This window comes from Onychostoma macrolepis, chromosome 21 (assembly GCF_012432095.1).
Source record: "Onychostoma macrolepis isolate SWU-2019 chromosome 21, ASM1243209v1, whole genome shotgun sequence".
Lineage (NCBI taxonomy): Eukaryota > Metazoa > Chordata > Actinopteri > Cypriniformes > Cyprinidae > Onychostoma > Onychostoma macrolepis.
In genome coordinates, this window is record NC_081175.1 from 29,238,381 (window position 1) to 29,251,940 (window position 13,560).

A 13,560-nucleotide genomic window follows, 5' to 3' on the forward strand; every position below is an offset into this window, starting at 1 on the left:
AAAAAAAAAAAAAAGAAAAAAAAGAAAGTGAAATATTACATATCAACTCTTGGCTGTTTATCACATTAATGGCAGCATTAAATTATTAAAGACTGAATGTGGTGAACAGTAAATGAGGTAAGGGGATAGAGTTACATTCAGCTATTAAGGCATGAAGAAAAAATAAATCAAATTTTCCATATGATAAACTAATCAGAACAAACAGAGCAGGAGTCCAGTAGCTGTCACTGAATGAATGAATTGTTGTCTGTTCACTAATGGAGGAAGATGACCAGAATAAAATGTCAGTTAAGTAAGTCAAACATGCAACTCAATTAGCATAATGTATAATTAAATATGCAGGTTTACTCCTTTCAAACAGGATCAACATACAGATGTATGTGAGGCTGATCAAGACACATAGTACATACATTTTTAACAAAAAAAGCAACAAGAAAAACTCATGGTTTATACTTACACAGCATGACAGAGATCGGCACTCTTATCAAACCTGTCATTAAACATGAAAAAATAAAATCCTATTTGCATCATGTGACCATAGTTTTTCTCATAAATGTTTCAGGTCAGTGTGAACCAACCTTTACATGCTAATCATGACAATCAATCAGTCGATACATGCATACATACTCACCTGTCTGATAGAAAGCCATTGTCAGTTTTGACAGTCCAGTGTATTTATCTGTGTATCATCTAAAAGCCAGTTCAGAGGGGGGAAACAAAAACAAAAAAACAGCTTTGCTGTTGATTTCAGTTTTTTAAATAATTTTGTCAAACATTTCCACTGCATTTATGAATTTAAATGTTACAGATGAGTTATAATTGCAGAGAGTATGAATCATTAATTAGCAAAGCATAATGAAATAAAGGATGACATGATGTTCTTATAGAGAACGCATTACAAGTAAAGCAAATTAATGTAATGCATTACTTTCCATTAAAAACTTAACTACATAACCGAATTAGTTACTTTTTTTTTATGGAGTAATGCAATATTGTAATGCAGTCATTTTAAAAGAAACTTTCCACAACACTGGTGACAGAAGTGATCCATCATCTTAGAATCACAAACTGTTTCCTAAAAACATCACACATGAAAATTGGTGTAGATCAAACAATGCTCTGCATGACTGTAACTACACACAAATCACAGTCCGTGATCTCATATCAGCACATGCTGCAGTGTTTGAATTGCAGAAACTGTTTGTTCATTATCATAAGCAGAAAGATCTTACCTGATGTGAGATAATATAAACTGATCCTCATCCGACACAACTGACTGCTTAACTATTAAAATATCTGTCTTGAAATATTTATAGAGACGTTATCGGTCCATCGTTTTGATAAGGAAATATGAGCCCAAGTCCACTGTTTCCTTCTCAAATTCAAATTAAAATACAAATGAATGCATAGAAAACTTGCATTTGCAGTTCCTTGTCAGTGCATTTTCATAAAAAAATAAAAAAAGACTTTTGCTTTCTAGCAGGAATATTATGCTTGAATATTTAATAGCATCACCTTCATTTAATCATAGGTAATTCCCTATTAGGTTTTAAGCCAAGGACTCCAGCTGCTGAATACTGATCATTAGTTGTTGTTGTTGTTTTTTTGTTTTTTTTCTCAGCTCTACATGACCTATCATTACTAATAACAACATTGTCTTCTTCTTCATCAATAAGATGGACATTTTTAGTCTCATCCATGTTCGTACATTGATTACAACAGAACAGTAGATGCAATGAAGGCAAAGGCAAGACATAAGGTAGAGACAGTAATGTAATCATATATATCTATATCTATATACAGTGAGGAAAATAAGTATTTGAACACCCTGCTATTTTGCAAGTTCTCCCACTTAGAAATCATGGAGGGGTCTGAAATTGTCATCGTAGGTGCATGTCCACTGAGAGAGACATAATCTAAAAAAAAAAAATCCAGAAATCACAATGTATGATTTTTTAACTATTTATTTGTATGATACAGCTGCAAATAAGTATTTGAACACCTGAGAAAATCAATGTTAATATTTGGTACAGTAGCCTTTGTTTGCAATTACAGAGGTCAAACGTTTCCTGTAGTTTTTCACCAGGTTTGCACACACTGCAGGAGGGATTTTGGCCCACTCCTCCACACAGATCTTCTCTAGATCAGTCAGGTTTCTGGCCTGTCGCTGAGAAACACGGAGTTTGAGCTCCTCCAAAGATTCTCTATTGGGTTTAGGTCTGGAGACTGGCTAGGCCACGCCAGAACCTTGATATGCTTCTTACAGAGCCACTCCTTGGTTATCCTGGCTGTGTGCTTCGGGTCATTGTCATGTTGGAAGACCCAGCCTCGACCCATCTTCAATGCTCTAACTGAGGGAAGGAGGTTGTTCCCCAAAATCTCGCAATACATGGCCCCGGTCATCCTCTCCTTAATACAGTGCAGTCGCCCTGTCCCATGTGCAGAAAAACACCCCAAAGCATGATGCTACCACCCCATGCTTCACAGTAGGGATGGTGTTCTTGGGATGGTACTCATCATTCTTCTTCCTCCAAACACGTTTAGTGGAATTATGACCAAAAGTTCTATTTTGGTCTCATCTGACCACATGACTTTCTCCCATGACTCCTCTGGATCATCCAAATGGTCATTGGCAAACTTAAGTCGGGCCTGGACATGTGCTGGTTTAAGCAGGGGAACCTTCCGTGCCATGCATGATTTCAAACCATGACGCCTTAGTGTATTACCAACAGTAACCTTGGAAACGGTGGTCCCAGCTCTTTTCAGGTCATTGACCAGCTCCTCCCGTGTAGTTCTGGGCTGATTTCTCACCTTTCTTAGGATCATTGAGACCCCACGAGGTGAGATCTTGCATGGAGCCCCAGTCCGAGGGAGATTGACAGTCATGTTTAGCTTCTTCCATTTTCTAATGATTGCTCCAACAGTGGACCTTTTTTCGCCAAGCTGCTTGGCAATTTCCCCGTAGCCCTTTCCAGCCTTGTGGAGGTGTACAATTTTGTCTCTAGTGTCTTTGGACAGCTCTTTGGTCTTGGCCATGTTAGTAGTTGGATTCTTACTGATTGTATGGGGTGGACAGGTGTCTTTATGCAGCTAACGACCTCAAACAGGTGCATCTAATTTAGGATAATAAATGGAGTGGAGGTGGACATTTTAAAGGCAGACTAACAGGTCTTTGAGGGTCAGAATTCTAGCTGATAGACAGGTGTTCAAATACTTATTTGCAGCTGTATCATACAAATAAATAGTTAAAAAATCAAACATTGTGATTTCTGGATTTTTTTTTCTAGATTATGTCTCTCACAGTGGACATGCACCTACGATGACAATTTCAGACCCCTCCATGATTTCTAAGTGGGAGAACTTGCAAAATAGCAGGGTGTTCAAATACTTATTTTCCTCACTGTATATTTATCTTTATATTTGTTCATACTAAATAACTACTCAACTTTCACAAAACAATTCAAGACCATCCAAACAGACTCTAGGCTGGCCACACACTAGACAATTTTCAAATCTTAACTAATTTTAAAACCATGGGAGACCACAGACATGAAGACAGTTTCAACCAACTTTTAACCTTATAATCCTCTGAACATGCACACTATATGATTCGACTAGACCATGAGCTAATACTTATTGTATTTAAAGCAAAATATCTAAAGAATAAGTAATGCTGAAACTAGAAATGCATGTTGATTCCCTCTATCAAAATTTGCATGCCTGTAACATAATAAATATTACAGTTGTCTTAATATGATTTTAGATTCTGGTTCCTAAGAAACTTTTCTTTTGGAATCTTCATTTTTAAGGCCCTGAAAGGTTTAATCCTAGAGATATTGAGATCTCAGTGTAGCTCCATGTCCAAATTGTTGTATCCTACCTATTTTCAGTGGTTAAAAACCAGATGTGGTTTTGTGTTTATCTAGTCTTCACTGCTGTCACTGTCAAATATGCAAATAATAACAGTAACCCTGGGTTGATGAATGTACAGTGTGACACGTCAGATTACGAATGACCAGGATTAATTGTAAACTAGATAAAGCATGAACAGTGTGAAACATAAAATAAGATTATCCAGGATCCCTGGGATTTACCTGGGGTTTAGAATTACCCAGTGTTAATTATTTCAAGTGGGAGAGACCTTCAGTGATTCTGCCAAGTATGCCCTTTAGCAGAAGATGCTATTTGCTTCACATTTTATAACAATAAAAAATAAAAAATAAATCCTTATCATTAATCCAAGTGAGGCAAATTTTGGTTTATTGATGTGAATGCAGTAACTGTTAGTCGACCACAAGAGGCTTGGTCGACTAAAATTTTATTAGTCGCTTAGTAGGGAAATGTGTACTTTCAAATGAACCAATTCAAATGGAAAACAAATATTCTCAGATTATGCAATCCGTAACAAGCATACAGGTGCATCACTACTGTGGGGATGACGAGTCAGTGTCACCGAAAGTCGAAAAACAATGTACTAGTTTATCAATAAATTATTAAAATGTTAATACAGCCTCCTTACTGTTTTTCCCTTACACATTCATAAATACTATATCTGCCGGTGCGCCTGTGGCAAGCTTTTGCGTGTGCATGAACACTTATTAGGCTATATAGGCAATTAAAGGCTCATTATTTTTATTTATATGGTTTATTAATAAACACGCGATTAGTCGATTGTTGCTTTAAATGAACGACTACTAGTCGACCAGAAAAATCTTTAGTCAAGGGCAGCCCTAGAATGCAGTGTGTTGTAGCAACCACACTTCCCTATGAGGCTTAGGATTTGTTTCAAACAATTCTGCATATCTGAACTCTTGGTAGCTTTAGAAGCTGTTAAAATTAATGAAAACCTTTCTTCAAAATATCTCTAAAACTGATTTGAATATAGAATCTTATGAATAGACTACAGAGAGCAAGGTAATGTTCCGCAGCTTGACCATTTCAGTGCATTTTCTATGCATATTGTTTTGATAGAGGGAAACAGAATACAATTCTATTTTCAACATTATTTATTCTTCAGACATTGTTATGTGTACAACATGACCAACATTTGGTTTTTGACCACTGAAAATGGGTAATATTCAATCATCTGAATATGGAGCCTAAATGAGACACCCATATCTCTGAACGATGTAGGACCTTAAAAATGAAGATTCCAAAAGAAAAGTTTATTAAAAACTAGAATCTAAAATCATATTCTGATATCTTTAATACTTCTGAAGTTATAGCCATGCAAACTTTGAAAAACAAATCAACTCAGGTTTGTTCAATGCAGTTGTTTTGACAGAAGGAAAAGAGATACATCTCCAGTTTCAACATTATTTGTTCTTCAGACTGTTCTCTTTAAAAGTAAAGAAGTATCATATTTTTGCAAAGTGACCCACATTTGGTTTTTGACTACTGAAAATGTGTACAATTTACCAATTTACTCCTGGAGCCATATTGAAATTGCAATATCTCTGGAACTGAACAATATAGGGCCTTAACAATGAAGATGCCAAAAGGAAAGTTTATTAAGACCCAATATCTAAAAGGGCATTAAGATATTTTTAATACTTCTTGAGTTATAGGCCTGCAAACCTTTGGAGAAAAAACTTGAAAAGTGCTTGAAAAGGACACGTTGCAGGCGCCATACCACACAGTGATGCAACTCGTCAGAATGCTCTCGATGGTGCCTCTGTAGGAGGTGCACAGATGGTACCACCTCCTTGGTTAAGAGGGCTCAGCAGCGTTTGCACTTCCTAAGGCAGGTGAGGAGAGTAAACCTTCCCCCTCATGTCCTTATGACCTTTTACAGAGGCACAACAGAGGGTATTTTTACCAGCAGCCTCTCAGTCTGGTTCAGTAGCTGTACGGCTGCAGACAAGAAGTCTATCCAGAGAGTGGTAAAGACAGCAGAGAAAATCATCAGGACCTCTCTGCCGTCTATACAGGAATTACATCTGACACGCTGCCTTAGTAGAGCCTCCAAAATAATCAGTGACTCCACCCATCCTGCCAATGGACTGTCCACCCTTCTGCCTTCTGGCAAACGCTATCGAAGGTATGCGATGCAACACTGCCAGATTCAGAAATAGCTTCTTTCCACAAACTATTAGACTGCTCAATTCACATTGACATATACAGATATACTGGTTGCTGGACTGCTTAATACATAGGTATAGACTGATTGATTCATTTTTGTTATTCTTCCCTATGCTGCTACCTGATGGACTGCTATTATATATGTACAGACTGGTTGAATCATAAACAGTATGTGGTTTCTTCTGTTCTGACATTTATAAGCAGTATTGATTATACACTCACAGTGTAACTGCTGTATGTGCAATACACCTATTTGTGCACTGCCTTAAGATGTACAGTAATTTATATGATGTTATGTGTTTGTTGTGATGTATATTATGTCTATTTAATGTTGGTTTTGTTCTGCTGGACACTTGTTGTAAGGCTAGAATGACAATAAAGTATTTGAACTTGAACATGATGGGGGTCAGGGCTCTGGCTCTTCTCAGTTTGTGGAGGAAGTAGAGATGCTGCTGTGCTTTATTGGCCAGTGCAAGGTACAAGGTGTTGCCAGGAGAGGTCCTTCTGTGATGTGCACACCCAGGAACTTGGTGCTTCTCATGCTCTCCACAGTCGTGCTGTTGGAGCATGCTGAGTGTGCACTCTCTTGAAGTTAACAACAACCTCCTTTGTCTACTCCACATTCAGAGAGAGATTGTTGCCTCTGCACTACCCAGCCAGGTGGCTGGCTCGTTCCTGTAGTTTGTTTAATCTCCATTGCTAATGTGACCCACCACAGTCGTATCGTCTGCAAACTTAATGAAGAGGTTGGAGTTGTGAGATGGTGTGCAGTCGTGGTCAGCAGAGTGAAGAGGAGCGGGCTCAGCACAGATCCTTGGGGACAGTTACTGGGGATATGTTACTGCTGACCCGTACTGCCTGAGGTCTCCCAGTCAGAAAGTCCAACAGCCAGTTGTATAGCGAAGTATTGAGCCCCAGCTGGACCAATTTGTGAATGAGCTGTTGAGGGATGATTGTGTTGAATGCTGAGTTGAAGTCTACTAACAACATTCTGACTTTAACAGACCACAAGAGCTCAAGACTCAATCCTGCACTTTACACTATACATCTACTGTTTAAACACAACAGAGTCTATTATAGCAGATGATGAAAGACTGTTTGCTAGAAATTCTGACATTTATAATTCACACAAAATGCAAAATCAGCATTATTATTATTTGTGAGTTGGTAACTGAATGATATTCACTGAATTAACCTGAAATAATGTTATATGTATATTAAATAGAATAGAATGCATTATAAATACACTATTACTGAAATATTAATTAATTAATAATTAAAATGTTTTATATTTACCATAATACATATAATATTAACAGTGGTTATCACCTTTGTCTACTAGATGGTGCAAAGCAGATACATTTCAAATGACAATGAATGAAAATCAAATCAAAATACTCATAAATTCAAGGCACTCGAGTAGTGTGAAAAAATGAAAACACCTTTATTCACATGACTTTAGAATTTAAAAACTACACATTTGTGCACCGACGCGTTGCGGCTAACTCTCCTTCATCAGGGTGTCAATTTACAAACACACTTAGAGTTCATTTAAACAATAAGTTCATCACATGACATTGTCACCGGAACAGATATTGAAGCAACAACGAGAGAATTACTTATCATAATTATAATCATACCCAATGAATTCAAATAAATTCAAGACACTGTAACAAGTATTAACAAAGTAGAAAAAAAAAAAACTCAAATAATAACAATATATCAAAGTAATCTAAAAAAATACATCACAAATCAAGTACAAACAAAGAAATCAAGGAGAAAAATCCAATTCTCCATTTAAACCTGGAAATTGTGTTGCTTTCAAAGTGTAAATCCAGAAAGACTTTCTCTGTTGTAACCTTTTTATCCTATCTCCTCTTCTTATTGACCTCAGAATATGCTCTATATACCTACTATTTTCAATGTACTGGGGTTACCATGATTTTTATCTCTATAATGTTATAATCTATATTTAAAACTTTATATTAAAACATACATATCTATCTATATATATATATTATCTATAGTCCTAAGACAAGAATGGGTATTGTTTTGATTTTAGGACAACTTTGATGAAAGGTTTTGATCCACAAATGTTGACTACTGTATACACACACACACACACACACACACACACACGTTTGCTTTATACATGAATTATCCAGAATTATTGATCTTGCCTTTCATTTACATCTGGAAGAGAATTTCATTGCATTTTATCTACACCACAGATTCATATCAACAATCATAGTACAACAACAGAACATTTTCGTTCACCGTTCCTGGCTGGTGGAATGATCTTCCTACCCCATCCCAGAATGCTGATTCCTTGACAATTTCCAAGCGACAGCTGAAAACGCAGCTCTTTCATCACTCTTTGACTTCATCATAAATTTTTTTTAAAAACAACAAAAAAAACTTTGTCTTCTCTTTCCTTTATTCCTTCCCTGTCTAGCATGTACTTATTTGAACAAAGCCTGAAACTTGGTATTACGAGCAGTTCCTGTGTCTATCTGCCTCTCTAGGATGAATCGCTTGATGTATTCCCCAATTGTAAGTTGCTTTGGATAAAAGCATCTGCAAAAAGAATTAATTTAAATGTAATTGCTTACTGTGATTTCAGACTGTGATTGCTGTGAGTGAATAAAGAAGGTAACGGAGTGAAACTCTGCCCGCATGGATCAGGGTGGTCTGGTTTCTAGTGACTTTTAGAAGTGAAACTCATTGAGCACTGATCACACGGGTTTCTGTCCAGTGTGGATCTGCTCATGTCTTTTCAGATTTGATGACAGACTGAATCTCTTGCCGCAGTGTGAACACTTGCAAGGTTTCTCTCCAGTGTGGATCCGCTCATGTAATTTCAAACTGAATGACAGCCTGAATCTCTTGTTGCAGTGTGAACACTTGTAAGGTTTCTTTCCAGTGTGGATCCGCTCATGTGATTTCAGACTTGATGACCGATTGAATCTCTTGTTGCAGTGTGAACACTCGTAAGGTTTCTCTCCAGTGTGGATCCGCTCATGTGATATCAGATTTGCTGAATTACTGAATCTCTTGTCACAGTGTGAACACTTGTAAGGTTTCTCTCCAGTGTGGATCTGCTCATGTCTTTTCAGATTTGATGACTGACTGAATCTCTCATCACAGTGTAAACACATGTATGGTTTTTCTCCAGTGTGAATCATCTGGTGCTGTTTTAAATGGCCCGCCAAAGTAAAAGTCTTCCCACACTCAAAGCACATATAATCTCTCACAGTGCTGTGTAACTTCTGATGCGATTTTAACCTTTGCAGCAGTGAAAAACTCTTTCCACATAAAGAACATGTATGTGGCTTCTCCTTCATATGAACGGCCAGGTGTTTCTTCAGGGATGATGACACAGAAAATGTTTTGTCACATTGATCACATGCGTACCGCTTTTCTCCGGTGTGGACTCTCATGTGAATATCAAGATTTCTTTTAAATGAGAAACTCTTTCCACATTGATCACATGCGTGTGGCTTTTCTCCCGTGTGGACCCTCATGTGGACTCCAAGATGATGTTTGTATGTAAAGCTCTTCCCGCACTGATCACACGTGTGTGGTTTCTCTCCAGTGTGGATCCTCTCATGTGTTTTCAGATTTGATGACTGACTGAATCTCTTGTCACAGTGTGAACACTTGTAAGGTTTCTCTCCAGTGTGGATCCTCTCATGTGATTTCAGACCTGATAAACGACTGAATCTCTTGTCACAGTGTGAACACTTGTAAGGTTTCTCTCCAGTGTGGATCCTCTGATGCAGTTTTAATTCATTTGCTGAAATAAAAGTCTTCTCACACTCAAAGCACATATGAGCTTTTACACCAGTATGTGTTTTCTGATGCAATTTTAAACTTTGCAGCACTGAAAAACTCTTTCCACATGAAGAACATGAATGTGGCTTCTCCTTTGTATGAACTGTCAGGTGTGTCTTCAGGGATGATGACACACGAAATGTTTTGCCACAGTGATCACACGCATACGGCCTCTCTCCAGTGTGGATACTCATGTGAACAACAAGATTGTTTTTTACTGAGAAACTCTTTCCACATTGATCACATGTGAACGGTCTCTCTCTAGTGTGGACTCTCATGTGAATCTCAAGATTTCTTTTAAATGAGAAACTCTTTCCACACTGAGGGCAGGTGAAAGAATTCTCAGCTCTTCTTTCCTTTAAACATTTCTTTTTACTTTTCGAGCGACTCAGAGGTTTTTCTCCTGGCTTGACATGTTTCTCCTCCACTTCACTCAGTTCTTCATTCTCCTCATTCTCTTCCATCGGGTCTTAAATGAAGGAAAAAAATTGTTACATTTTTTAGTAAACCAAAATAATTCAAAGGAATATGAATTGAAAAGACATAAAAGTGAGCCCTGATGTAATAGCAGAAAATAGACAACTGTTATAAAATATTGCAATTATTTTGATGCATTTTTATAAATTAATTATATATCCCTGAAACTTTGCATGAATGAGGTACATTGATCTTCCAGTTATTATTTTTCAAACATTATGGTCTGGTTTTACAGACAGGGCTTAAACTAATCCAGGATAAGGCCATAGTTCAATTAGGAAATTGAAGCAATTTTTATAAACATGCCTTAGAAAAAAACATTACTGGTGTGCATCTTAAGACAAAACAAAGGCACTGATATAATTTAAGATCAGTCAATACAAGACACTTCCAGCTGAAAAAGCTCAGAGTTACATTTTAGTCTGGGACTAGGCTTAAGCCTTGTCTGTGAAACCGGGGGTAAATGCTCATGTAGTGCAATGTTTCTGAAGTGAGAACTATTAAATATATTTGATTAACGACAAAATTATCTAATGTAATGTTAACATAAAAAACAAACAAAGATGCTACAATTTTGACAACTTTTAGATTGAGGGCCAGTCACGCTACACATTTCATTCCACTGACTACCATTCATCTGCATGTGAATGTGGGAGACTGAAAACACAAGCTCAAGTGAATTACACTGCATTCCAAATACAAGTCTGGAAAACTCTGTGAATTCATATCACGTGAAGACGTGACCAATAGAAGATCGATAGGTCACGGTGCGACCTCTTAGCTGAATTAAAAGAAGGCAAACTTTTGCAGTCAAGTGGAGTAGGTTTTAAATTTTGGATTTATTATTATTTATTATATGTTGAATTTATGTTTTTAAAGATGCCACAGAGTGTGACGCCATATGACGAGTGTTTCAGTGTCTGTTGAAATTTCACATGGTAAAAGTTTAGATTGACCGCGGCTTAAACTGGTTTTTATTCAAGACTTTTTAGCATTAGCTGTGTCCTACAGATTTCGATCAACGATTTTCCTCATTTTAATAAATAGGGCATTTCTTAAAATTGTGACATCATGATGGGAGGACAAGAAAATAATCTCAATCCATTTTTACACAAACTGAAAAAAGTGTTGACTGCATTCATCAAGCCTGTTACGAAAGTTACTGTAAGAAAAAAATGCTATATAACTATGGAATAAGTCCTATAATTTATTAGAAATACAACTTTATCAGTAACTATAAATAAGCTTTTGCTTAATTTATGCTTAAAACCCTGTCACCCATTCTGGAAAGTTCATTTACTTTTTGGTGTTTACTCTTTATTGCTAAAAATAAATAAATAACAAAACACAAAATGTTGTAAACTATATTGAGAAGTGTCAAAAATGTTGGTAACATTGTTGCAAAAACATAACTACAGCATAAATATGAAATAAAAGAGCTAAAATAACATTTAGATTGATTTGAAGTTGGCAATCAAAATGAAAGCTTATTGACCATTTGCTGAAAACCAAAACATGAAGAAAATTTGTATCCATTTCATAGTTTAACTGTTTATCTAAATATGATGAACTGCTTGAAGCTTTATAACATTAATGTCCTTCAGCATCATGAATGAATGAAGAATCAAGAATAAACACCAACCTCTCTGTTCTTCAGTTTTTTTCATCCTGCAGGGTTCTGGATCAATCTGTTCTCACGGTTCTCTTTAATAAACTCAGTCTTTGCAGATTTCACTTCTTCCTGATGGTTTGACTCTCATCTGCACTTGTAAACTGATGGGAAAACTCCAGCATTTATTGGTGCATTACTGTGGGCGGAGCTTCACTGATGATGTGTTTGCTGTGGGCGGAGCTTCACTGACTGTGAATTACAGGGGGCGGAGCTTCATTGAATGAACTGCAGTTTGGTTGGAGGAGCTGATCTGCCTAAATCAATACCAGTTACTGTTTGTTACTGTTGCAGTTTGTTTTTATAGCATCAAATACAAGACTTTTTAGTGTTTGCATCAAATTAAATTTACAAAAGTGATTTTACATACATAGAAAGCATACTATACAAGTAAAGTGCCTATTTAAATGCTTCAAATAACTGGGTGATATAAATGTTCCATTATCATTCAGTGTAACATGTATTTATGTCAAATGAAACAACGTACTTATTGGAATATATCAAAGAATAAGTGATCAGACTAAATTTGATTCTATTTGAAATGATTACAATCTTCTTGCTGCCAAATGGGTCAAACCTAGTGGCAAAGTAAACGAATTTCAAATGCCAATGAATGCGTATTTTGGGGCTGCACTGTGATAGTCTTTTAATATTTTAAATTAAAAGCCGTCTTACACTTATTTTTTGATGCTTGAAAACTTTCATTTAAGCATTCATGTTTATCATAAAGCAACTGATGTTAATTCACAAATACTTTTTTTTATTGCCAATTCAAATATTAGTCTGTATCTTTATTTAAATATCAACAGATGTCTAGAAAAGTAGGAATGTACTGTAAGAAAACAGTTGATAGCCTAAACACAGACATGTACAGATTTGAGTGAGAAATAAACAGATCCTCCAATGAAATGAGCTTTAAGTGTCTATTCACAGGAGATCTGAAGACATCAACATAATAAATGAGGTGAAAACAGCAACTATTGACTTGAAATAAAGAGTCTTTTCATAAGCTCTGTTAATATTGATGAGCCTCAGACTATCAACACTCATTAAACATGCCAGGACCATTAGTGTCTCATTTGCATCTCAAAGATAATGCTGTTATTTCTCACAATACGACAAGGGATGGGCAGCATTTCAGATACATGTATTTAAAATACAAATGCCATTTTGTATTTTAAAGCCTTTGTGGAAAATCAAATGTAATTTGTATTTAAATTAGTGCTGTCAAAATTAGCGCGTTAACGCAGGTGATTAATTTTTTTTTTCAGTTTAACGCGTTAAAATTATTTAACGCCGTTGCAGGGGCGGGGCTTAGGGTTGGCCACCCCACTCATAACTGCTATTTCTGTCTGTTTTTTTTCTTGACAAGAAGGGCATTTATTCAGTCGCAGAACGTCTTTACGAACACATCAATCCAGAGACGTTTCAGACGCGCTCTCCAGCTTCACTTCAGCGGCAGGCGCGAGTCAAACTGTAGTCTGTATCAATTCACATCA

At 36.6% G+C, this 13,560-nt stretch overlaps 1 protein-coding gene across 1 annotated transcript in view; it reads right to left on the reverse strand.

Moving 5' to 3' along the window:
• The window catches only part of LOC131528208 (zinc finger protein 729-like), a 42,565-nt gene that overhangs the window by 21,067 nt on the left and 7,938 nt on the right, over nucleotides 1-13,560 (reverse strand). Inside the window, exons 3-5 of the mRNA XM_058757213.1 lie at nucleotides 10,020-10,170; nucleotides 9,547-9,854; nucleotides 8,823-9,294 (exon numbers count right to left, since the gene is read on the reverse strand). Of these exons, the coding sequence (XP_058613196.1) occupies nucleotides 8,823-9,294; nucleotides 9,547-9,854; nucleotides 10,020-10,170 (931 nt within the window). The remainder of the gene's footprint in view (nucleotides 1-8,822; nucleotides 9,295-9,546; nucleotides 9,855-10,019; nucleotides 10,171-13,560) is intronic.